Below are 27,865 nucleotides of genomic sequence, written 5' to 3' on the forward strand. Positions count from 1 at the left end.
ACTTCATTGTGTTGTATAAAGTTTGAGGGGGTTTGGGCAGAGGAAATAAGAAGGAAGTGTTTCTTTAACAGATGTAAAGAAAGCATAAAATGGTGAGGGGAAAAGTGAGGGAAAACATTTTCACACAGAGTGTGGTGGGAAGGGCGGTAGCAGAAGAAACCCTTGCCAGATTTGGGTGGCATGTGGATGTGCACTTGAAAAGCCAAGAATACAGTGTTACAAACCCAGTGCTAGAAAGTGAACAAGACACACGAAACGCTGGAGGAACTCAGCAGGCCAGGCAGCATCAATGGAAAAAAGTGCAGTCGGCGTTTCGGGCCGAAATCCTTCGGCAGGGCTCACCAGTATGTTAGAATAAATCAACATCAGACAGTCTTTAATGAAGCTCCTGCCTTCTGCCAAGTATCTGCACCATCATTTTGAGGTACTACCATAAAAGGATGTCAACAGGAACCAGGCACTGAATCGTTAGCATTTTACTCTGCTGGAAAGGCAAATTATTTCAGTAAAACAAAACCACTTGAAGTTACTTGTTGTTAATTTAAGAGAAAATGGTGTGAAATGGAGCTCAAAGCTCCCAAAAATTCTGTGAGTTTCCTTTAAGAAGCTCCCAGATCCACTGCTTTTCCACCACTTCATAATGTTTATTTTTTTTAAAAGAGGATCAGTGCAGAATAGACCTTGTAGCCCTTTGAACTGCACCACCCAGCAATCCCCAATTTAATCCTAGCCTAATTACGGGACAATTTACAATTGCCCTACCAACCTGCGGACTGTGGAACGAAGCTGAATCACCTGGAAGAAAGCCAGATCATGGGGAGAATGTATGAACTCCTTACAGAAAGCAGCTGGAATTGAACCCTGGTCACTGGCACTCTGAACTATTGTGCTAACTATTAGACTTCCATGTCTGGCTAAAGTGAAGTATAGCTTGAAAAGAGTTATAAATGTACACAAGACTTTGGGAACTAGTCTACAGTGGGCTCTAGTTAATGGGGCCATTCATTAATCAGGGCAGACATTTATTTGGAACAACTCTTAAAGAATGAAAACTGATCGAGAAAATTGCTGGGATTTATTTAGGACACTGTGCAGGTGACTGTTGCTGAACAGGTTCTAACTAGTGTCAGTTGTGTGCACTTGTGTGGCCATTAGACACTACACCCTGATTACAGCAACACACATCAAAGTTGCTGGTGAACACAGCAGGCCAAGCAGCATCTGTAGGAAGAGGTGCAGTCCACGTTTCAGGCCGAGACCCTTCGTCAGGACTAACTGAAGGAAGAGTGAGTAAGGGATTTGAAAGTTGGAGGGGGAGGGGGAGATCCAAAATGATAGGAGAAGACAGGAGGGGGAGGGATAGAGCCGAGAGCTGGACAGGTGATAGGCAAAAGGGGATACGAGAGGATCATGGGACAGGAGGTCCGGGAAGAAAGACGGGGGCGGGGGGACCCAGAGGATGGGCAAGAGGTATATTCAGAGGGACAGAGGGAGAAGAAAGAGAGTGAGAGAAAGAATGTGTGCATAAAAATAAGTAACAAATGGGGTACGAGGGGGAGGTGGGGCCTTAGCGGAAGTTAGAGAAGTCGATGTTCATGCCATCAGGTTGGAGGCTACCCAGACGGAATATATGGTGTTGTTCCTCCAACCTGAGTGTGGCTTCATCTTTACAGTAGAGGAGGCCGTGGATAGACTGGGATGGGATGTGGAATTAAAATGTGTGGCCACTGGGAGATCCTGCTTTCTCTGGCGGATATTTTAATTCCACATCCCATTCTGATATGTCTATCCACGGCCTCCTCTACTGTAAAGATGAAGCCACACTCAGGTTGGAGGAACAACACCATATATTCCGTCTGGGTAGCCTCCAACCTGATGGCATGAACATCGACTTCTCTAACTTCCGCTAAGGCCCCACCTCCCCCTCGTACCCCATCTGTTACTTATTTTTATGCAAACATTCTTTCTCTCACTCTCTTTCTTCTCCCTCTGTCCCTCTGAATATACCTCTTGCCCATCCTCTGGATCCCCCCGCCCCCGTCTTTCTTCCCGGACCTCCTGTCCCATGATCCTCTCGTATCCCCTTTTGCCTATCACCTGTCCAGCTCTTGGCTCTATCCCTCCCCCTCCTGTCTTCTCCTATCATTTTGGATCTCCCCCTCCCCCTCCAACTTTCAAATCCCTTACTCACTCTTCCTTCAGTTAGTCCTGACGAAGGGTCTCGGCCTGAAACGTCGACTGCACCTCTTCCTACAGATGCTGCTTGGCCTGCTGCGTTCACCAGCAACTTTGATGTGTGTTGCTTGAATTTCCAGCATCTGCAGAATTCCTGTTGTTTACCCTGATTACAGCAATCAGTTTTTACATAGCATCAGTTGCACGTGCTTGTGTTGAAAAAGCAGTGACTTTTGTCACTGATAGATGACGAGAAATAAGCAGTAAGACAATTTGAAACGGATTTGCTCACTGTGGTTTCAAGCATTCAGGTTTACAGATGCTGGAAACAGCCAGTATTAAAAGTAAGACAATTTCACTACTTCAACAAGTTAGGACTACAAAGAGTTTAAAGGTGTCAACAATCATCTTGAATGTTACAAAGAAAATAAAGATTTGGAGGATGCAATCATCGACAGCATCATGTGTAAACAGGTCTATTATCTGCACTAGGTGCCTGTAATGATTTTGTTCATTGCATACACTGGATGAATTTCTCCTATGGTAACTAGAAGGAACTAATACACAGTTTTATGGTCCTGTAGTTCTAATTTGTTCTGTATTTCATTTAAATACCTAATTTGTTACTGTTTGGCTTTTTTATACAGTACTATGCTATGCAACAGTCTTAGAAACATATAGGTATATAGCTAGGGTGCCTAACATATTTGTACAGTATGGTATTGACTAAATGCTTACCAATGTTAACAAAAACTTAAGCCTCGTGGATATTGCTGTTTCAAGGGCAAATAAAACGGGATGGACATAGATGGCTTTCCACCATGTGCTTCAAATCAATTGAAAATTAACTACTCAGGAAATGATATATAAAAGTTTACAGTGCTGTGCAAAAGTCTTAGTCAACCTAGCTGTATATACAGTATGTGCCCCAGTTCTGCACAGTACTGTACTTTTTAAGTATTTCCATGAAACTTTGGCTAATTGGGGCAGCTGCTTAACTGGGCCAAAATGTATTGGTGCTGATGTGTCCCGATGAACTGGAATCCACTCTATTAGTTTCTATGGAGATGGGGAAAGAGTTCATGTGACAGATGGACAGTAGTTCTCCCTCTGTTTCTTCAAGACTGTATCTGCTAGTATAGAAATTCCTAATGATTCTGTTGTGTTTCTGTTTACAGATTGCACTCGGAAAGATTTTCGAGAGAACATTGAATGGTGCAAAGGTAAGGGAAAACAGAGTTACCAGTGATGTGAAAATGATAAAGGAAATTGTACTAGAAATAAGAATTTAATTTTATAAATGATAACAAGTCATTTCTAAAGTTATATGGAACATCCAGGGAAAGTGAGCAAAAAAAAAATCAGAATACAGAATAATATACCTAATGCTTTCTGGGAACTGTACAAGGTTGTAACAATAGTCTTCATATCTGTTATGCCTTCAACATAGTGATGGCAGCACAAATGAAGTTTACTCATATCAAACTTCTTATTTCTTGCATGACAGTCCCAGAAATAAATATGACATTGGAAAAAGAGCTGCAAAGGGCTGTTTTTAACATACCACAGAATTACAGCACAAGGTTCATATATGATGTTTCAGCATCCTTTGAGAGCAAAAACCCACCGGATTCGATCAGATTGGTAAGTAGCATTTGAAATTATTGTGGGTGTGTCGGTTTGTAATGTGATATGTGCAGTATAAAGACTTTCTAAGTATCAATTTTCCTGCCATTTTTGCCGAGAATTGATAGCTAGTCCTCATATATACCATGAAACTGAGTACTTACTCACGCTGCTGGCACGCTTATGATGAACCAAGAGAAGAGGTTTGATGTAAATAGCAGTTGCTCCTGATAGTCGCTGTTGAAAGTACAGTATATCTTCCTACCAGTTAAGCAATCTCTTCTCAAACTAACCTTGGGACGCTCGCAATGGCAATGCAGAAATTAGTAGGCCAAAGTGCTTTACAGCTTACCAGACATTATTGAGATAATTCATCCATTCCACTTTAAGTTTGAGATAGATGTCTGAATTACAAATGGTCAGCTTTGAATTTTGGAGGTTTCAAGCTGGATGCTGAAATGTGATGGTGGTGTCTGAAAAGAGGATGCTGTCCAAGTCGCATGCCATCTTGGTCAATGTCTCCCATCCACTACGTAATGTACTGGTTGGGCACAGGAGTACATTCAGCCAGAGACTCATTCCTCTGAGATGCAGCACTGAGCGTCATAGGAAGTCATTCCTGCCTGTGGCCACCAAACTTTACAACTCCTCCCTTGGAGGGTCAGACACCCTGAGCCAATAGGCTGGTCCTGGACTTATCTCCTGGCATAATTAACATATTACTATTTAACTATTTATGGTTTTATTACTATTTATTATTTATGGTGCAACTGTAACAAAAAACAATTTCCCCCACGATCAATAAAGTATGACTATGACTATGAAAGTGTTCCCTAAATTTTAGCTAAGATACCTCGCCTTGAAATCAAGGCCTGCATTATAGACAGATTTAGTTTTTGTTGTGTAATTTTATTTCTTTCCCTGGGTAACCTGAGGTTTAACCTAATTGTAATAATAAATTGACAGCAAACGTGACCTACCATTAGTCTGTATTACAGAAAGCCAAAGTTCAAATTATATTCAAACTGGGGTATTTAGTTACTTACGTAGTCCACTAAGGAAAACTCCTAGGGGCAAGAATTTTGTACCTTTGGGAAACAGACTCGAGTGAGGAATGTGTGGTGGTCTCATTAGTTATAAATATATAATTATTAAGTGATTACTACAGAATTTCATTGAGGGTGAAATTAATTTTGAGCATAAGAACATAAGAAATAGGAGCAGGAGTAGGCCATCTGGCCCATCGAGTCTGCTCTGCCATTCAATAAGATCATGTCTGATCTGTCCATGGACTCATCTCCAACTACCTGCCTTTTCCCCATAACCTTTAATTCCCCTACTATGCAAAAATGTATCCAAACTTGTCTTAAATATATTTATTGAGGTAGCCTCCACCGCTTCATTAGGCAGAGAATTCCAGATTCACCACTCTCTGGAAAAAGCAGTTCCTCATCATCTCCAACCTAAATCTACTCCCCCGAATCTTGAAGCTATGTCCCTTAGTTCTAGTCTCATCTACCAGTGGAAACAACTTTCCTGCCTCCATCTCATCTATCCCTTTCATAATTTTATATGTTTCTATAAGATCTCTCATGCTTTTGAATTCCAGTGTGTTCAGTCCCAGGTGACTCAATCTCTCCTCATAGTCTAACCCCCTCATCTCTGGAATCAACCTGGTGAACCTCCTCTGCATTGCCTCCAAAGCCAGTATATCCTTCCTCAAGTATGGAGACCAGAACTGCACACAGTACTCCAGGTGTGGCCTCACCAGTACCCTGTACAGTTGCAGCATAACCTCCCTGCTTTTAAATTCAATCCCTCTAACAATGAAGGCCAGCATTCCATTTGCCTTTTGGATAGCCTGCAGCATCTGCAAACCAACCTTTTGTGATTCATGCACAAGCATTCCCAAGTCCCTCTGTACAGCAGTATGCTGCAATCTTTTACCATTTAAACAATAACCTGCTCTTTCATTTTTCCTTCCAAAGTGGATGATTTTGCATTTACCAACATTATACTCCATCTGCCAGACCCTTGCCCACTCACTTAACCTATCTATATCTGTCTGCAGACTCTCCGTATCTTCTGCACAATTTGCTTTTCCACTCAATTTAGTATCATCAGCAAACTTAGATACCCTATATTCGGTCCTCTCTTCCAGATCGTTAATGTATATTGTGAACAGTTGCAGGCCCATCACCGACCCCTACGGCCCATCGCTCACCGCTGATTGCCAACCAGAGTAACACCCATGTATCCCAACTCTCTGCTTTCTATTAGTTAACCAACCCTCTGTCCATGCTGATACATCACCCCAACTCTATACATCCCTATCTTATGGATAAGTCTTTTATGCAGCACTTTACCGCATTTCCACAAGAAGTCAGCTATAATATTTAAAAAATCAGGCAGGTTGTCAATCTGCTATTCAAGGTGCCATTACCTGTTTAGTTAGTTGGACATTACTACCACCAGGGAGAAGCTATAAGAGCCTGAAGGCGCACACTCAACATTTTAGGAACAGCTTCTCCCACCGTCATCAGATTTCTGATTGATCCAAGGACTCTATCATTCTATTTTGCTCTCTTTATTTATTTATTTTATATTTTTTTATTATTTATTGTTTGTTATAATCTATGTATTTCATTGTACTTTTGCTGCAAAACAGCAAATTTGACGACATATATCAGTGATAATAAACCTAATTCTGATTCTGCTCTTTTACGGATGACAAAATATGTGTTATTTTAAAGTTGTTAAATGAAGTAATTGTTCTTCTTTCTGTTTGGCTAGAACAAGACCAATATATATCTCAACTTCTCGGATATTGTCCCGTGTTTGTGTATGGAGGTATGTGTCTTCTAAGATCTACATAAAGATTTAAGACATATATTACTGAAAGATACTGCTGAAGAATGTCATCATCGCAGGTCAGACCAGTTTCTATTGCCATTTCCTCATTGTCCATGAGCATGTTGTGGTGAGCCACGTTCTAGAAGCAGCCCTTCTGCTGATGGTACTGCTACAGTGCTTTTTCGGTATAAAGTTTCAGCAATTAGACTCAGCAACAAAGGTATATTTATGTCACAATGATGTTGACTTGGATATGTTCTTGTGTGCCTGCTGCCCTTGTTCTCCTTGTGGATTTGGGTAGTTCTATCACAGTAGCCTAATGCAGTGTATTGTACACACTGGAGGGAATGAATACTCAGGACAGAGTCGAAGATGCAAATCAAGTGGGCTGCTTTGTCCTGGGTGATGATGACCTTCCTAAATGTTGCACTAATCTGGAAAAATGGAGAGCATTTCATTTTACTCCTGACATGTCATAGAGTTATAGAACATTACAGCACATAAATGGGCCCTTTGGCCCATCTAGTCTGTGCTGAACCATTGATCTGCCTAGTCCCATTGACTTGCACCCAGACCATAGTCCTCCATACCCCTTCCATCCATGTACCTACCAAATCTCTCTTAAATATTGAAATTGAACCCATGGTATCCACCACTTCCACTGGCAGATTGTTCCACACTCACACTCTCTGTGAGTGAACAAGTTTCCCCTCATGTCCCCTTTAAGAATTTCATCTTTCACCTTTAACCCTCATGGCCTCTATATGTAGTCACACCCAAACTGAGTGGAATAAACCTGCTTGCATTTACCTTATCTATACCCCTCATAAGTTTGTATATACCTATATCTTGTAGATGGTGGGAAAACTTTGGGATGTACTGTATAGTGGTGAGTCCCTCAAAAGGAGATGCCCAACTCCCTCACCACAATAATTATATGGCTGGTCTACTTGAGTTTCTGGCCAATGTTGACATCCAGTACGTTGATGCTGGGAAACTCAGCAATGGTATTCCCATTAAATGTCAAGGGCAGGTGCTAGTTTGTCTCTTATTGGCATGAATATTACTTGCCCATGGATGAATGTTGTTTACTGAATGCAATTGAACCTTATGCATTCTTCAGAGACTGATGGGTAAGCTGTCCTCGTTGGCACCCAGTATGTCTTTGTTCTGTGAGAGGAAACTGGAGCACCAGTAGAAACCCACACAGTTCACGGGGAGGGTTTCAAGAGACTCCTTACAGAGGACACCAGGATTGAACTGCAAACTCTGACACACTGAGCTGGAAAAGCATCATGCAAGCCACTAGGCAACTGTGGCACCCCACTTTCTTGGGGAAATGTAGATCATACACCAGTGGTACTTTTGTAAGAAGTGGTTATGTAAACATTCACCTGATAACCGCGATTAACAACATATGTTTTCCAACGGTTGCAGCATCTTGGGATAATATTTTCACTGTGTTAGAATGACCCAACATGCAAAAGATTGAAATTATGTGTTCGCCTTCACTGATATAAATAAAAAACAAATAAATGAAAAAAAATCAAAAACTAATCCCTGCAAGCAACACAAATGCTACAATTGCCACTTCAACTTCCTCACCTAAAGGCCCTAAAGAGTCCTTCCAGGTGAGGCAATTCGCCTGCAAGTCGGTCGGGGTCATCCACTGTATCCAGTGCTCCCAGTGTGGCCTCCTGTACACCAAGGAGACCTGATGTAGATTGGGGGACTGCTTTATCGAGCACCTTTGCATCATCTGCCACAACAGGCCTGATTTCTCAATGGCTACCCATTTTAATTCTTCTTCCCATTCCACCCGGTTGGTGTATGGTCTCTTCTACTGCCACGTTGTGGCCACTGTCACGTCGAAGGAGCAAAACCTCATATTCTGTCTGGGTAGCCTCCAACCAGATAGCAAGAACGTCGACTTCTCCAGTATTTCCCCCCACCACCCCTTTCCCTCTTCTTCTATTCCCCACTCTGGCCTCTTACCCCTTCTTCTCATTTGCCTATCACTTTCCTCTGGTGCCCATCTTCTTTCCCTTTCTCCCATGCTCCACTTTCCTCTCCGATCAGATTCCTTCTTCAGTCCTTTACCTCTTCCACCTATCACCTCCCAGCTTCTCACTTCATCCCCCCACCCTCCTACCTTACCCCCTCATCCTCCTACCTTCCCGCCCATCCTCCTACCTTACCCCCTCACCCTCCTACCTTCCCCCTCACCTGGCTTCACCCATCACCTGCCAGCTTGTTCTGCTTCCCCTCCCCTTAACTTATTCATTCAGACACCTTGCCCTTGCCTTTCCAGTGCTGATGAAGGGTCTCAGCCAGAAACGTTGACTGTTTATCATTTGCATTGATGCTGCCTGACCTGCTGAGTTCCTCCAGCATTTTGTGTGTGTTTCCCTGGATTTCCCACATTTGCAGAATTCCTCAGGTTTATGATTACTAATCAGCTGTTTACTTTCTTTGTTAACTTCCTTCGGTTGCAGCTTTATTATATTTATTCGGGATGGAGGAAGTATTATATTCCAAAGAACGGAAATCACAGGTCGATCTTAAAGGGAGCCACAGACTGTATGTGACAACTGTGATTCATTATTGAATTTGCTAACACATTTCCCTTGGGTTTAATAGACGTGGTCTGCAACAATAGAAGATGCCAGAAGACGTAAAACATGCCCGTTTACAAAGGGTGAGTTTGAGTCCTTTTGTCTTTAACTGTCTTCGCATCATTGCATCGATTTATATTCATTATAAGAATCTACTTTGCCAACATTGTTGCTCCTTTTGTAATTTGTTATTATTTAAAGTGATACAAAAGGAAGAGTGCTCATAATTTTTCAGAAACAAAAGTTTATTAATTTCAATTAACAACAGGATTTCACTGATTTGCTCTTCACTCTGAGCCACACAGAATATGATGACAGGAACCACCCAAAGGCATCATCTCTCTAAAAGTATGGTGAATAGATTAATTCCCAGGGGCTCAAGTCGGGTCATAGTGAATTGGTTGCCTACTTATGCACCTTTCCATCAGCGATACAGTCCTATCTCTTTGTGCGCCTATCTATGGCTGTTATCTCTCCGGCATCCCGCATTCTAAACTAAAATCCAAGCATACCCATGAAGGGATTATGACCATAAGATAGAGAAACATAGAAAACCTACAGCACAATACAAGCCCATTCACCCACAATGCTGTGCCGAACATGTACAAACTTAGAAATTACCTAAGGTTACCCATAGCCCTCTATTTTTCTAAGCTCCATGTACCTATCCAGGAGTCTCTTAAAAGACCCTATAGTACCTGCCTCCACCAACGTTGCCAGCAGCCCATTCCATGCACTCACCACTATCTGCGTTTAAAAAAAAAACTTACCTCTGACATCTCCTCTGTACCTACTTCCAGCAGCTTAAAACTGTGTCCTTTCATGTCAGCCGTTTCAGCCCTGGGAAAAAACCTCTGACTATCCACACGATCAATGACTCTCATCATCTTATACACCTCTATCAGGTCACCTCTCATCCTCCGCCGCTCCAAGGAGAAAAGGCTGAGTTCACTCAACCTATTCTCATAAGGCACGCTCCCCAATCCAGGCCACACCCTTGTAAATCTCCTCTGCACCCTTTCTATAGTTTCCACATCCTTCCTGTAGTGAGATGATCAGAACTGAGTACAGTAGTCCAAGTGGGATCTGACCAGGGTCCTATATAACTGTAACATTACCTCTCAGAATTTAAACTCAATACCATGGTTGATGAAGGCCAATGTACCATATGCCATTGTAACCACAGAGTCAACCTGCACAGCAGCTTTGAGTGTTCTGTGGACTTGGACCCCAAGTTCCCTCTGATCCTCCACACTGCCAAGAGTCTTACCATTAATACTATATTCTGCCATCATATTTGACCTACCAAAATGAACCACCTTACACTTATCTGGGTTGAACTCCATCTGTCACTTCACTGCCCAGTTTTGCATTCTATCGATGTCCTGCTGTAACCTCTGACAGCCCCCCCACACTATCCACAACACCCCCAACCTTTGTGTCATTAGCAAATTTACTAACCCATCCCTTCACTTCCTCATCCAGGTCATTTATAAATATCATGAAGAGAAGGGGTCCCAGAACAGATCCACGAGGCACACCACAGGTCACTGACCTTCATGCAGAATATGACCCACCTACAACCGCTCTTTGCCTTCTGTGGGCAAGCCAATTCTGGATCCACAAAGTAAGGTCCCCTTAGACCCCATGCCTCCTTACTTTCTCAATATGCCTTGCATGGGGTACCTTATCAAATGCCTTGCTGAAATCCACATACACTACATCTACTGCTCTACCTCTATCAATGTGTTTAGTCACATCCTCATAAAATTCAATCAGACTCGTAAGGCATGACCTGCCCTTGACAAAGCCATGCTGACTATTCCTAATCATATTATACCTCTCCAAATGTTCATAAATCCTGCCTCTCAGGATCTTCTCCATCAGCTTACCAACCACTGAGGTAAGACTCACTGGTCTATAATTTCCTGGGCTACCTCTACTCCTTTTCTTGAATAAGGGAACAACATCCGCAACCCTGTAATCCTCCGGAACCTCTCGCATCCCCATTGATGATTCAAAGATCATTGCCAGAGACTCAGCAATCTCCTCCCTCGCCTCCCACAGTAGCCTGGAGTACATTTCGTCCGGTCCCAGTGATTCATCCAACTTGAAGCTTTCCAAAAGCTCCAACACATCCTCTTTCTTAATGTCTATATGCTCAATCTTTTCAATCTGCTGTAAGTCATCCCTACAATCACCAAGGTCCTTTTCCGCAGTGAATACTGAAGCAAAGTATTCATTAATTATCTCCACTATCTCCTCCGGTTCCATACACACTTTTCCACTGTCACACTTGATTGGTCCTTTTCTCTCACGTCTTATCCTCTTGCTCCTCACATACTTGTAGAATGCCTTGGAGTTTTCCTTAATCCTACTCACCAAGGCTTTCTCAAGGCCCCTTCTGGCTCTCCTAATTTCATTCTTAAGCTCCTTCCTGCTAGCCCTATAATCTTACAGATCTCTATCATTACCTGGTTTTTTGAACCTTTCGTAAGCTTTTCTTTTCTTCTTGACTGGATTTTCAACAGCCTTTGTACACCACGGTTCCTGTACCCTACCATCCCTTCCCTGTCTCATTGGAACGTATCTACTCAGAACCCCACGCAAATATCCCCTGAACATTTGCCACATTTTTGCCGTACATTTCCCAGAAAACATTGTTCCCAATTTATGCTTCCAAATTCCTGCCTGATAGCTTCATATTTCCCCTTACTCCAATTAAACACTTTCCTAACTTGTCTGTTCCTATCCCTCTCCAATGCTATGGTAAAGGAGGTAGAATTGTGATCACTATCTCCAAAATGCTCTCCCACTGAGAGACTTGACACCTGACCAGGTTCATTTCCCAATACCAGATCAAATACAGCCTCTCCTCTTGTAGGCTTTTCTACATATTGTGTCAGGAAACCTTCCTGAACACACCTAACAAACTCCACCCCATCTAAACCCCTTGCTCTAGGGAGATGCCAATTAATATTTGGGAAACTAAAATCTCCTACCATGACAACCCTGTTATTATTACACCTTTACAGAGCCTGTCTCCCTATCTGCTCCTCAATGTCCCTGTTACTATTGGGTGGTCTATAAAGAACACCCAGTAGAGTTATTGACCCCTTCCTGTTTCTAACTTCCACCCACAGAGACTCAGTAGACAATCCCTCCATGACTTCCTCCTTTTCTGCAGCTGTGTCACTATCTCTGATCAGCAGTGCCACGCCCCCACCTCTTTTGCCTCCCTCCCTGTCAGTTCTGAAACACCTAAAGCCTGGCACTCTAAGTAACCATGCTTGCCCCTGAACCATCCAAGCCTGTAATGGCCACAACATCATAGCTCCAAGTACTGATCCACGCTCTAAGCTCATCCGCTTTGTTCATGATGCTTCTTGCATTAAAATAGACACATCTCAGCCATCGGTCTGAGCGCGTCCCTTCTCGATCACCTACCTATCCTCCCTCTCACACTGTCTCCAAGCTTTCTCTATGTGTGAGCCAACAGCCCCTTCCTCCGTCTCTTCAGTTTGGTCCCCACCCCAGCAATTCTTGTTTAAACTCTCCCCAATTGCCTTAGCAAACCTCCCTGCCAGGATATTGGTCCCCCTCAGATTCAAGTGCAACCCAATCTTTTTGTACAGGTCACGTCTGCCCCAAAAGAGGGCACAATGATGCAGAAATCTGAATCCCTGCCCCGTCTCCAATCCCTCAGCCACACATTCATCCTCCACCTCACTCTATTCCTATACTCACTGTAGTGTAGCACAGGCAGTAATCATAAAGTTACTACCTTTGAGGTCCTGCTTCTCAACTTCCTTCCTAACTCCCTGTCGTCTGTTTTCAGGACCTCCTCCCTTTTTACTACCTATGTTGTTGGTACCATATGTACCATGACCTCTGGCTGTTCACCTTCCCACTTCAGGATATCGTGGACATGATCAGAAACATCCTGGACCCTGGTACCTGGGAGGCAAACTACCATCCGTGTTTCTTTCCTGCGTCCACAGAGTCGCCTGTCTGACCCCCTAACTATAGGGTCCCCTATCACTGCTGCCATCCTCTTACTTTCCCTACCCTTCTGAGCCACAGGGCCAGACTCTGTGCCAGAGGCACGGCCACTGTCACTTCCCCCAGGAAGGCCGCCCCCCCCCCCCCAACAGTACCCAAACAGGAGTACTTATTGTTAAGGGGGACAGCCACAGGGATAGAACTTAGAATATAGAATAGTACAGCACAGTACAGGCCCTTCGGCCCACACTGTTGTGCTGACCCTCAAACCCTGCCTCCCATATAAGCCCCCACCTTAGATTCCTCCATCATCTCTAGTATCTACCTCTTGCCATAAGAACAGAATTAGGGCATTCAGCTCATTGAGTCTGCTGTATCATTCCATCATGGCTGATTTATTAACCCTCTCAACCCTGTTCTCCTTTCTTCTCCCCTTAACCATTAATATTACTAAACAAGAACATATCAAACTCTGCTTTAAATACACTCAATGACTTGCCCTCCACAGGCATGAACAATCTGGAGTGCTGAAGTACTTTTTCCCAATCAAAGTACAAACCACACTATTTCCATTTTTGTTGAGCATCACCGTCTGTGGAAACAATGGCCACCTCAGTCAATGATGCAACAATTGGTCATCTAATGAATGTCAATTCAATGGCAGGCATCACTAAAAACTAATTCAAGGAACTTTGGGAATATTACTATTTTCTTGTCGGTCTGAGATTTCTGCTCCACTTTTGATCCAGTCATCTAACCAATTTAACAGGAATTCTGCAGATGCTGGAAATTCAAGCAACATACATCAAAGTTGCTGGTGAACGCAGCAGGCCAAGCAGCATCTATAGGAAGAGGCGCAGTCGACGTTTCAGGCCGAGACCCTTCCTCAGGACTAACTGAAGGAAGGTTAGTCCTGACGAAGGGTCTCGGCCTGAAACGTCGACTGCGCTTCTTCCTATAGATGCTGCCTGGCCTGCTGCGTTCACCAGCAACTTTGATGTATCTAACCAATTTTACCATCAGTCTTTATTAAAGTGGTGAAACGTTGTAAGGGGGGGGCGCGCGAGGAGATCTTCCTGGTTTCCCAACACATCATCTCTCAATCTTAATCAAATTATCTGGTCATTTTCACATTGCTGTTCATGGAAGCTTGTTTTGTGCCGAATGACCTCGGTGTATCCCACGTTATATTGTGTGCCAGACATACCGGGTAGGCTAATTGGCCATTGTAAATTGCGTTGTTATTAGATTGGGGTGAAATTGGGGTTGTCGGGGGGTGTGGTTTGCAGGGCAGTGCAGCTCAAAGGGGGCCAGAGGTTTCTGTTCCACGCGCTATCACTGAATAAAAAATAAATTACAGCAGTAGCTGTATTTCTGACACAGAACTCAATGGACAGTGAAGAGTATGAAGTGTCTGAAGATTGTGAAAAGCCCTAAGAGAATTTTGAAATGCACTTTTCTTTGTAGAAGCACTACCTCTTATCCACCTCGACATCAAAATGTATTCACCTTTTCTGTAATTTTACATCCTCTTTTGGTAACGTTGTTGTATTGTTGTAGAGGAAGAATTTCAGGAGAACATTTGGCGTCTGAGCAGCTTGGCAGTGGAGTACAAGGGGGATGCGCTTCAGTGGACCCTTTCATCCCCTTGCAACCTGTCCGGCGACATCTTGCTGTGTTCCAAATCAGAAGATGGTGAAGCTTGTCAGGCGATCCCTCACTCCAGACAGAATATTCAAGTTAATGTGAGTCCTTTATTTCATCATTAATGTTTTCAGAGGCAGTCCCTCAGGATTGAGGATAACTTGCTATTACTTTGGTTTTTATTCATTGTTTTTAAAAATTAGGGCATAGGCCTTTCTGGCCCTTTGAGTCGCACCGTCCAGCAAGCCATCCTAGAAATAGGATGCTTTAGTGAGAAATGAGTCAAACATAGGCAATGGGACCAGCTGAGAGGGACAGCCTGGTCAGCATGGATGAGTTGGGCTGAAGGGCCTATTCCCATGCTGTACGACTCTATACCCAGACCATAACATTGGTCCTTTTGCATGTCCCATTGAGGCACTCATTATATATATTTTTGATGAAGTTATCTTAGTATAGCAAGACATCTGAGGAAAAATTGGTATCAAGTCATAGTAAAATCAGGAAGGAGAAAATATAGTGAAGATGATTTTTCAGTTCTATTGTTGATGACGTAGCAGTTGGTACTGATGTGCATGCTTTATTGGTAATCAGCTGTCTTGTTATAATTAGTACCAATATTGATATTGGTCTGGATATTTAACACTAGCATGAGTACAAATACTAAACATGAACAAATTTAAATAGAATTCTAAATGTTTGTCTCATTTCATCCATTTTCTGTTCAATTCAGGGACTGAGGGAATTCAGAAGTGTGGACCCACACCCTTCGCTCTGTGTAAAGGTAAAGTTCCTATCACCATCATGTATTGAAGGAACTACAAATAGTCATAGTCATAGTCATACTTTATTGATCCCGAGGGCAATTGGGTAATATGTACACATAGATTGCATTAGTAGGCCAGATGTTGATGTGTGTAAGTGTTAAAAAGCATGTTGTTTGGGCAAGGGAAGACCTGAGGTTTGATCGATTTAAGAGCTGGGCAAATATTGGAAAGATCAGATAGGGGCTGAATTGAGGCTGTGGGCCCTAGGTGCAAGAGCATATCGAGGCGGTGAGGCCCAGGCCTGAGGGCACATTGAAGCAGCAAGCTCCAGGTTCAAGAGGGAGGAATGACGCAAAGTTTGGAGAATTTAGGCACTGGGCCAGATTGAAAAGGTCAGGGTGTCTGGGCCGGAGGCGAGGGGCAGGCTGGTTCAGCTTGTTGCTTCACAAGGTTTACTCGTCTCTGTGCTGAACTGCGGATGAAGCCTGCACTTACTGGTCTCCTGAATCAGCGGCAGTGATGACTGGCTTCGTGGCTGCGGACTCACTTTCATGAACTTCAGAAAGTTGCTTACTTACATTGCTTGCACGATTCGTTTCTTTTTCTGCACATTGGGTGTTTGACGGTTTTCTTTTATTGATGGGTTCTTTTGGGCTTCTCTGTTTTGTGACTGCCTGAATCTCAAGGTTGTATATAGTACAGTATACATAGTTTGATAATAAATGTACTTTGTAATGGAAATGTTTTGAATATTGTAAGATAGATTTCCAAACCTTGTCTATCTATCGACACTCATTCACAAGTTTGTGGAGAGCCTTACTATCAGCCCATTTAGTGTCCTTCCCTGCTCCTCCTACTCTCCCTCCTCTTTTCCGGACTAATATAAATGTGAGCTCTCCTGATACTCCACAAGAACAAAACAAAATTAAATTATGTCTGAAATTACAGCAAAAAACCCTTTGTGGTTGTTTGATCTGGAGATGTGATCATTCTTTGGACATCAAGGATGAGGCATAAAATTTGTGGTTATGGTCTTTTAGCGGGTGTTCATAACCAAAAAATAACAATAACTCCAACTTATTCCACTGTAGGGTGAAAGGGGGGAGTGAGAGAACAAAGAACAAGATGTCATGGTCATCTTTTACTAAAAGCTAACTCAGACCATACAGATAAGAGACATTCCATTGACAAAGAACAACCAAGGAGACAGTCCAGTTTAGTGTTGTGACACAGTCTGCAGAGAAGCTGTAGAAAAATACAGAATTAGCTGCACTACAACAACAGAAAAGTCACTGAACAAGTACAGACAAACAAAAGTTCAAAGGTATAATTTAATGTCAGAAATATGTATACAATATACATCCTGAAATGTTTTTTCTTCTCAACCATCCACGAAAACAGGAGTGCCCCCAAAGAATGAATAAAAGTTAAATATTAGAACCCTAAAGTCCCCCCCCAGCTCCCTCCTCCTGCACGTAAGTGGCAGTAATCCCCCCTCTCCCCACCGACCAAAAAAAAGGCATCAGCGCCACCACCAAGCCCTCAAGCGTGAACAAAGCAACGGCAAAGACACAGACTTGCAGTACCCCAAAGACTACTTGTTCACCCAGTATTAGATGTACCACAGGCTCTCTCTCTTCTCCCTCTATAATAAGGGAGAAAAAGGTGTCCCCATTTTCCCAGCGAGTGGGGAGACATAACAAACAACTTGCTGGTTTACGATGTTTAAAGTCCGCCACGTCACTTTTTTTCAAGCTCTGTACCCAAAAAAATGGACTCACAACTGCAGATATTCCAACTCCTCTGAAGACACACGAGTCTCCTGTCATGATACCGACCCTCGATCTGCCTGTCTCCAGAGCCCTGAGATCCTAGGCTTCCGAAACCGAGCCAGATTCTTAGTGCGAGCCTTTGACGTGCCAAACAACAACAGTCGGTTGTGAAACCCTGAAAGCGGGTTCCATTCCTGCAAAGACCGAAGTCAGCGTGTAACTCCAGGTCAGGGTCTTCAAACAAACTCCGAAAGGGAAAAATAGAGATATTAAAGATGGACATAGAGCTGTTTCCGAAGATGCAAGCAAAGGAGACACCATTAGGCGCCATTAATCCTCCTAAGCTCTGCCTTCACAAACAGGTGATTATATAAAAAATATCAGCAAGCAGAAAGACATGTTAAACTACAAGAACAATAACAATTTAGACTCTAACCCAGCAGGGTGATGTAGCAATGCAGGTGTTAGTGAAGGTGTCTACTGTGGATAAAACTGTCAGGAATGTACTAATCACACTGACAAAATCTTATCAGTTTGTTTGGGAAGACTGTGGATCACACTAGCTCGGGGGTTAAGTTGCCCATCAGTTGTAGGTTTGTCTTCTCCATGAGGCTGAGGTGTTGTTCCTCACTCGTGCAGCGCCAGTTCCTTGCAGTCTGCCTCAACGAAGAAGATGCAAAACATGGAATGATCCTTTCAATATGTGATTAACATTGTATGTCTGAATATGAATGATCATAAAAATGGGCATTTCTATTGCTGTGCTACTCAAGATAACACATCTGTCAAGCTTGTAAACATTTTTGCTCCTTGCTGTGGGGTTTTTTATTTCTAAGCAGCAATACTCTTGATGTCTCCACCAGGCTCTTCCAATGACGGAACTGGAAAGTACGTTAGGCTAGAAGACCATAAGACATAGGATGCCATTTAGCCCATGGAGTGGACATCACTATCCCTTTATCATTGATTATTTATCCCTCTCAACTCCATTCTCCCCTTAACCATTGGCACCCTCATTGCCAACCTCCGCTACAAATATACTCAATGACTTGACCTCCACAGCCACTCATGGCAATATATTCCACAGATTCACCACCCTCTGGCTAAAGAAATTCCTCTTCATCTTTGTTCTAGATAGACAATCTACTCTTCTGAGGCTGTGTCTTCTGGTCCTAGAATCCTCCACTATTGGAAACATCCTCTCCACATCCAATCTGTCTGGGGCTTTCAATATTCAATAGGTTTCAATGAGATCCCCCCCTCACTTATTCTTCTGAATTACAGCAACAAGAGGCCCAGAGCTACCAAACACTCCTTATATATTAACCATTTCATTCCCAGAATTATCTTTGTGAACCTCCTCAGGGCCCTCTCCAATGCCAGTACATCTTTTCTCAGATAAGGGGCCCAAAACTGCTCACAATATTCCATGTGTGGTCTGACCAATGCCTTATAAAGCCTCAGCATTACACCCTTGTTCTTCTGTTCTAATCTTCTTGAAATTAATGCTAGCAATGCATTTGTCTTCCTCACCACTAACTCAAGCTGCAAATTAACCCTTAGGGAATCCCGCAGAAGGATTCCCTAGTTGCTTTCTTTGCACGTCTGAATTTTGAATTTTCTGTCCATTTAGAAAATAGTCTGCACTTGTATTCTTCCTACCAAAGGGCACGACTATATACTTCCCTACACTATGTTCCATCTGCTACCTCTTTGCCCATTCACTTAATCTGTCTACCTCTTGCAGACTTCCCGCTTCCACAATACTACCTGCCCCTCTGACTGCCTTCCTTTTTTATGCAACTTGGCTACAAAGCCATCAATTCCGTCATCTAAATCATTGACATAAAACGTGAAAAGAAGTAATCTCAACAACAATCCCTGTGGAACACCACTGGTCACTGTCAACCAACCACAATGGGCCCCCCTTATTGCTACCCTGCCTCCTGCCTGTCACCCAATCTCCTATCCATGCTAGTGTGTTTCCTGTAATACCATCAGCTCTCAGCCTCATGTGCAGCACCTTGTCAAAGGCCTTCTGAAAATCAAAGTAAACAACATCCACTGACTATCCTTTGCCTGTTATTTCCTATAATATTTCCAACAAATTTATCAGGCAAGATTTTACCTTAAGGAAACCATGCTGAATTTGACCTATTTATCACGTGCCTCCAAATACCCCAAAACTTAATCCTTAATAATGGACTCCAGCATCTTTCCAACCACTGAAGTCAGGCTAACTGGCCTGTAATTCCCTTTCTGTGGGTGGATGAACTGGTCCTGATCGTGTGGATAGTCAGAGGCTTTTTCCCAGGGCTGGAATGGCTAGCGTGAGAGGGCAGTTTTAGGGTGCTTGGAAGTAGGTACAGAGGAGATATCAGGAGTAAGTTTTTTACTCAGAGAGTGGTGAGTACATGGAATGGCTGCGGGCGGCGGTGGTGGAGGCAGGTACGATAGGGTCTTTTAAGATCCTTTTGGATATGTACATGAAGCTTAGGAAAATAGAGGGCTATGGGTAACCCTAAGTAATTTCTGAGGTAAGGACATGTTCGGCACAGCTTTGTGGGCCAAAGAGCCTGTATTGTGCTGTAGGTTTTCTATGTTTCTATATTTCTGTCTCCCTGCCTTCTTGAAGAGTAGAGTGAATTTTGCAATTTTCCAGTTATCTGGAACCATTCCAGAACCTAATGATTCTTGAAAGATCATTACTAATGCCCCCACAGTCTCTTCAGCTACCTCTTCCAGAACTCTGGGGTGTGGTCCAACTGGTCCAGGCACATTCTGAATATTTGTTGAAACATTGTTTTGATTTAATTCATTTGGACCTTTATATCCAGCAGTATGAATCTGAGAGCTCTTTCCTTCCCCAGATGGATGGCCACTATACGAGGTGTGATTGATAAGTTCGTGGCCTAGGGTAGAAGGAGTCAATTTTAGAAAACCTAGCACATTTATTTTTCCTACATTTATACATTTAGTCCAGCTGTCGTGGAGCATACGGATCCCTTCTTTGTAGGAGTCGGCATCTTGGACCTCCAGAAAGTGGTACACAGCAGGGGTGATTGATAAGTTCGTGGCCTAAGGTAGAAGGAGATGAGTTATTAACTTCAAACTTTCTACATTTTCACTCAAAGAGTTGAACTGCATGTGCATGTAACAAGAGCTGTATAACTCATCTCCTTCTACCTTAGGCCACAAACATATCAATCGCCCCCCCCCCACTATGGACCACCTGGAGGTCCAAGACACTCTCGTTACATGCACGTGCAGTTCAACTCTTTGAGTGATAATGCAGAAAGTTTGAAGCTAATAAATCATCTCCTTCTACCTTAGGCCACAAACTTATCAATCACCCCTGTGTGAGTGTGAGTGTGTGTGTGTGTGTGTGTGTGTGTGCTGCAAACCATTATAATGTGTTTTTTTAAAGTCTCTTTCCTTAACTTTACAATATTGTTTTGATTTATTTCTTCATTTGTGAGATGGGGACAATCCAGTATTTATCACCCATTCCTAATTAAAAGGTCAATCAAAATGGTCAGTTTAGAGTCACGTATCAACTAGACTGGAAACAGATAGCAGATTTTCTTGCTCCCTCCCCCCACCCACCGTGAGAGAATTAAGAAATAAGATAGGCCTTTAAAACAATCTAGCAGTCTCATGGTTAATATTAGCTTTTCTTATTGAAGTTCAAGTTTAATGAATTACCAGAAGTTAAATTCCTCAATTGCTATGGAGAGTTTCAAACTCATGTTTCTGAGTTAATGATCTGGACTTAGCCCGTCCATATTTTAATCACTACCCCACCCACAGGAAAACAAAATGAGTGTTACAAATAAATTAAGCAGTGGTTTAGCACATCAGTAAAAGGGTGAAATCCAATTTCTACACATGACTTTTTACAAGTTTAATCTGCATGAGGAAAGTTGTTTGATCCATTTTGGCATACAGCATATAAATTACTCCAAAATATAGTCTTTACCTACAGGGTATGTTTGTGGTCTTCTGCTGCTGTAGCCCATCCACTCTAATGTGCGCTCAGAGATGCTCTTCCGCACACCACTGTTGTAACGTACGGTTATTTGAGTTACTGTTGCCTTGTTCCAGTTTGGCCATTCTCCTCTGACCTCTCACATCAACAAAACAAATTTGCTCACACAACTGCTACTCACTGGATTTTTTTTCTTATTTTTTGTACCATTCTCTGTAAGTCTAGAAACTGCTATGCATGAAATTCCCATGAGATCAGCAATTTCTGAGATTCTTGAACGACCCCGCTTGGCATCAACAATTATTCCACACTCAGTCACTTCTTCCTCATTCTGATGTTGGACTGAACCACAACAAAATCTCTTGACCATTACTGCATGTTTTAATGCATTGAGTTGCTGCCACATGAATAGCTTAGTAAAGTGGCCACAGTGTATATGAGAATCAGTATCTCATTTTAAAATAATTTCTCCTTGAAGTAGATATCTCTGCTATGCTTGTTTAAACCAGTGACCTCATTTCTTTTACTATGTGATTCCAATATCTTTGTGTTTACCTTCTGTATATTATTAACAGTTTTGTAAACTTCCATTACATCACCTCCTCTTCTGTCTTTCATCATACCTTGAATTCTAAACCTTGCATCTTCTAAAAGTTCAATGTCTCCTCTTTGTCCTATGTTATAATTCAAATGTCAATTTGCTTATAGCCCAAATTGGGCAAAGGCTTTAATTTTTCATTGAAGATCTATCCTGGGCCAACCAACTGGTACGAGTGTTCAAGAACATCTCCAGTCTTTCACTGCTGCAGTTGGAGATTCCCATCTGCATCAGAAGGGTAACAATAATATACCAGAGCCTGAAAGGAACAGGGCGAGCTGCCTCAACAACTTTCACCCAGTTGCACTCACATCTACTGTGATGAAGTGCTTTGAGAGACCAGAATCAACACTTGCCTAAGCAAGCACCGGGACCTTCTGCAACTGCCTTCACAACAATAGATCTACAGCAGGTGCCATCTCTTTGACTGTCCATTGGGCTTCTCCACCTATGTCAGACTGCTGTTCATTGATTAACAACGTAGATTATACAAAGCTTACACAGCATCTCCATGTGCAAATTGAACAACAAAATAAATGACCCTAGTGCAAGATTGATTGAAGCATTTGATAAGGCAAATAGAAAGGCACACTGGACAATCCTGTCAACACCGGGATGCCCACACAGTTCGTCAACCTCATCTGCCTTTTTCTTGACAATATGACCGGCCAAGTCCTCTCAAGCAGTGACACTTTACAACCATTTAATATTTCAAACTGAGTGAAGCAAGGGTATGTGCTGGCCTCTGTGACATTCAACTTGTTCTTCACATATGTGCTGAACCATGCAATCGAAGGCCTCAAACACAGACTTGATGGATTCCTCTTCAACATTTATCATGAGAGTGCCAGAACAAAGATTGTCAAAAAACTCATTCTTGTAGCCCTGTGTGCTGACAACTGTGCTCTGATGACTCATGCTGAGTTTGCCCTTCAGCTAATTGTCAACAAATTTGGTGAAACCTTGCATCTCTTTGGTTTTACCATCAGCCTAAGCAAGACAGAAGTCCTATTTCAACCTGCTCATGGATCAGCTGCTTCCACCCCCCCATCTACCACTATCAAGAGAACAATACTGAGAACGGTGGAAGAGTTCCAGTATCTCGGCAATGTCATTTCTAGTGATGGCTCACAGGACAGAGAAATCAGACCCAGGATTTGCAAGGACAGCCAGAGCCCTGGTTGACCGTGTTCACATGTGTTGAACCAGTACAACATCTGCCTGTCCACAAAACTAAAGGGATACGAAGCTGTTGTCCTCTGCAATCTCCATTATGGTTGTGCAACCTGGACCATACACAGAAGACATCTCAAAATGCTAAATGGATTCCATGTGCGTAGTCTGAGGTCAAAGCCTGGCATCCGTTGGCAGGACTGAGTCACAAACCTAGAGGTCCTCGACAGGGCAGGGACCATGAGTGCTGAGACTATGATTGTAAATGCACAGCTTTGGTGGACAGAGCATGTCACATGTGTGAAGCATGCCTGAATCCCCAAGCAGCTGAGCACGAGAAATCAAGGCAGGCCCTGTAAGAGGTTCAAAGACTGGGTAAAAGCTAACGTTGCACATGCTGGGCTTGACCCAAAATGGAACAGAGTACGGAAGACTGGAGTGGGTGGCAAGCCTTGGGAAGGACTGCTCACAGCAACCTGGAGGAGAGATACCAAGCAGTACTAATTACTGCCCGATAAAGAAGGAAGGCAAAAGCGGCAGCTGCACCTCCAGGTCCAGCACAGTTTCCATGTCCTTGTGGACGGCTGAGTCGCTCGCAACTTGGACTCAGCAGCCACCTACGAAAACACAACAGAACTGCTCAAATTTGACTCTTCATCGGATACAACAGACAACAACCAGTGCAAGATTGAAAGAGATGGTCCAAGGTAGTCTTATGGTTCTTTTAGGTTAGTTGATGTCAGTGGGGAGGAAGTAAGAGGGGAGATTGTTAGATCTCTGAAGGAGATTTTTGCATCTTCATTAGGCTTGGGTGAAATGCCTGAAGAATGGAAGATAGCTATTCTGAAAGGACAAGAACTATAATCATGAAAACTATGGACCATTGAGCTCTACATCAGTGACAGAGAAGTTGGAGAAGGTTCTGAGGGAATACATCTAGGGTTGATTTGAAACGTCAGGATTGTTTAGGAGGAGTCAGCATGGTTTTGTGCAAAGGAGATCATGTCTCACAAATCTGATTGAATTTTCTGATAAGGCAGCTAAAAAATGTTGAAGCCAGAGTGGTAGACATGGTTTAAATGGATTTCACTTTCAGTTTTTGACAAGGTTCTGCTTGGTAGGCTAGTCTAGAAGGTTAAAGCATGGGGTATCGCAGGTATGCTGGAAATCTAGATCAACAACTGGCTTGGTGTTAGGAGGCAGAGGATAATAGTGTATGTGTGTTTTTGCAGCTGGAAGTGAAAATACAAAGTTCAAAGTAAACTCCATAACATTGGTGTATTGCAGGGATCAGTGTTGAGACTTGTTCATAAAGCTCTGACATTCACCATCAGGAAGTGCTTCAAGACACTGGTCATGGTGTACATTAACTCCAGCCTCCCAGACAATTCAATCCAATGCAATACACCCATCACTAAAACAGGTCTCTGGCTGACACCATCTCATATCTGAGGCATCCGGACAGTAAAGGCACCTATATTAGACTATTGTTTATTGACTACAGCTCCACCTTCAATATTTTAATTCCAAGCAAACTCATTACCAAACTCCTAAACTTGGGACTCAACCCTGCCCTTTGGAACAAGATCCTTGACTTCCTGGCCTACAGACCCTGATCAGTAAGGATCAACAGCAACACCTTCACCAAAGTTATACTCAACACTGGCTTCCCACAGGTCTGTGTCCTCAGCCCCCTACTCTACTCCCTGTACAAACACAACCATGTGGCCAAATTTTGCCCAAACTCCATCTACAAGTTTGTATGGGCTGTATATCAAATAATCATGAGTTAGAGTCCAGAAAAGAGATACAAAGCCTAGTGACATGGTGCCAAGACAACAACCTTTCCATCAATGTCAGGAAAACAAAAGAGCTGGTCATTGACTTCAGGAAGGGAAGGCAATGAACATACTCTTGTTGACATTAATAGGTTGAAACAATTGAGTTTCAAGGTCCTGGGAGTGAACACCACCCATACCCTGTCCCAGTCCAACACTTAGATGCCATGGCTAAGAAAATTCACCAGCACCTCTAATTCCTCAGGAGGATAAAGACATTTGGCATGGCCCCTTTGATGCTCACCAATTGTTATCAATGCACCATAGAAAGAAATCTGTCTTGGACGTGTAACAGCTTGGTATGGCAACTGCTTTGCCCTTGACCACAAGAGAGTGCAGGAAGAGACACATCCACCGTCCATGGACTCTGTCTGCTCTTCCCACTGCACCAGGAAAGCAGCAGCATCATCCAGTACCCCATCCACCCTGGGCATTCCCTCTTCTTCACCCTCTCACTGGGCAAAGGATACAAAAGCCTAAAAACATGTACCACCAGCCTCAAGAACAATTTCTATCCTGCCATTATAAAACTATTGAATGGTTCCTTATAGTTTGATGAGATGGACGCTTGACTTCACAAACTACTCTATGACCCTCCACCTCACTGCCGGTCTGCACTGCACTTTCTTTCTAATACAACTCTTTATTCTGCTCTCTGTTATTGATTTACTTTTCTGCTGCCTTAGTGTGCTATTGTAATTGATTGATCTGTGCGGATAGTATACAAGATATGGTTTCATTGTACCTTGGTACATTTGACAATAATAAACCAATTTACCAATATAAGTGAGTTGGATAAGAATTGGTATGTTCAGTTAATTTACAGATCACATAGATGTTGGTGAAATCATAGATATTGAAAAAGGATAAAGTGGGATGCAGATTAGCTACAAAGTGGGGCAGAATGGAAAAGCGGATGAGATGCGGTACTCTTGACGATTCAATTTACAGTAAAACAGGTTTTTGTAAAAGGCAGGGTGCTTAAGAGACAGGGTACTGAAGAAGGTGTTTGATATGCTTGCCTCCATAGTCCAAAACATTGAGTATGAAAATTGGGATGTCATGTTGCAGCTGCATAAAACACTTGATATATTTTGTACAGCTCTGGTCACCACATTGCAATGGTAGCATTAGAGAGAATGCAGAGGGGTTCATGGAGATGTGGCCTGGAATAGAGGGCTGGAATCATAACGAATGGTTGGATACACTGGGTTTATAATCACAGGAACTTAGGAGGCTAAGGAGTGACTTTAGAGAGATTTATAAAATTGAGGGACATGGAGAGGATAGAAAGTCAGAATCTTTTTGTCCCGATCTAGAGAGATTAGAACTTTGAAGGCTATGTTCTTCACACAGATGGTGGTGTTCATCTGGGGATGTATTTTTGCCATTTGGTTTGGTACTTAGATGGGGAAGGCAGAGAAGGATCTGGTCCTAATGTAGGCAAATGGATTTACGTAGAAGGCATCACTGTTGGTGTGGACAAAGTGAGCAGAGAGAGCGCATTTCAATGCAATTCAATTCTATAATTTAGCACAATAGAATCAGTGAGGATAGCAAGCTGTTTCAAATTTATTCCTAGTAATTTTAGCATTATTCATGAAACACTAATATTTTCTATTTTATTTCCTCTATTTGCTATTAGTGTTTACATTTCAGTTGCCATTGCACTGAATATTTACATTTCAGATTAAGTCTATTTGATGGGATTTAACTAATGTGCATGGGCTAGATGACCCAACACTGATAATTATTGCAAAGTATATGGAAGTGTAGCTAATGTAAACAGGAAGTACAATGTTCCTTTATCCAAATAGTAACCTCATAATATAAATATAAAAAGAACAGACTTTATTGATGTTCTTCAAAGGGAAACTGAGGAGGGAGGTAGACGGACAATGATAAAGGACACAAGTGGAAAGCAGAGCATATGAGTTTATAGCTGAAGTGATTACAGAGGATGAACATATAGACTCCACTTCTGGTTCAGCTCATCTGCGCCTGAAATGTCCCTGTGTTATTGCTGGATCTGACCATTGCAATGCTCTCCAGATCAGCCTCTTCATTAACATGAGGATATAAAAATTTCTGCCGGCCACACCACCGCTCATACTGCACCTTCTTCAGTACTCTGTTGCCTGGTCACATTGCCCTGTCATCTATCAATTCTAGCATGTTAAATTATCCTTAGTCTAAAATCCTTCTATAGCTGTTCCCCCTTACCCCTCCAGGGGTTCCCACCCTGGGGTTGACAGTAAGGCTCAATGGCATGAGAAAGGTTGGGAAGCCCTGCTCCTCTCCCTTTTGCTACAACCACCTCTGGGCCACAATGTGCTATGATTGTGACCTCTTCAAATTCTGATTTTCCATGCCCCAAGCTCTGGAGTTTCCTCATGAATATATCCACCTCTTTATCTATTTAAAAAGTTTCTAAAAACATACCACTTTGACTGAGCTCTTGATCGCCCTAACTGCGCATATGACTCAGTTTCAATTTTATTTGCTGACAGAATGTACAGTAGGCCAGTCACAGATGTGGGTGGAGAAATGGCAGATGGACTTCCATCTGAGCAAGTGTGAGACATACAGTGTATTTTCCTTCACTGGTTGAGGCACTGAGTATACAAATGAGAAAGTAATGTTGCAGCTTGACTTTGAGCTGAGGACGCTGCACCTTGAACGTGACGTGCAATGCTGATTGCCACCTTATAGGAAGGATGTGGAAGTTTTCGAAAGGGTGCAGAAGAGGTTTACCAGAATACTACTGATAAGGAGAGGTTGGACAACTTAGATTGTTTTCTCTTGGATGCTGGA

General features: G+C 42.8%; 1 protein-coding gene across 2 annotated transcripts in view; it reads left to right on the top strand.

Moving 5' to 3' along the window:
* The window catches only part of LOC134356656 (interleukin-17 receptor C-like), a 107,258-nt gene that overhangs the window by 47,787 nt on the left and 31,606 nt on the right, over positions 1–27,865 (top strand). For both annotated transcript variants that reach the window (XM_063067639.1, XM_063067640.1), the window contains exons 7-12: positions 3,354–3,398; positions 3,683–3,819; positions 6,595–6,651; positions 9,295–9,352; positions 14,832–15,016; positions 15,649–15,699. In XM_063067639.1, the coding sequence (XP_062923709.1) occupies positions 3,354–3,398; positions 3,683–3,819; positions 6,595–6,651; positions 9,295–9,352; positions 14,832–15,016; positions 15,649–15,699 (533 nt within the window). The remainder of the gene's footprint in view (positions 1–3,353; positions 3,399–3,682; positions 3,820–6,594; positions 6,652–9,294; positions 9,353–14,831; positions 15,017–15,648; positions 15,700–27,865) is intronic.

The sequence above is a fragment of the Mobula hypostoma genome, chromosome 15 (genome assembly GCF_963921235.1).
Source record: "Mobula hypostoma chromosome 15, sMobHyp1.1, whole genome shotgun sequence".
Lineage (NCBI taxonomy): Eukaryota > Metazoa > Chordata > Chondrichthyes > Myliobatiformes > Myliobatidae > Mobula > Mobula hypostoma.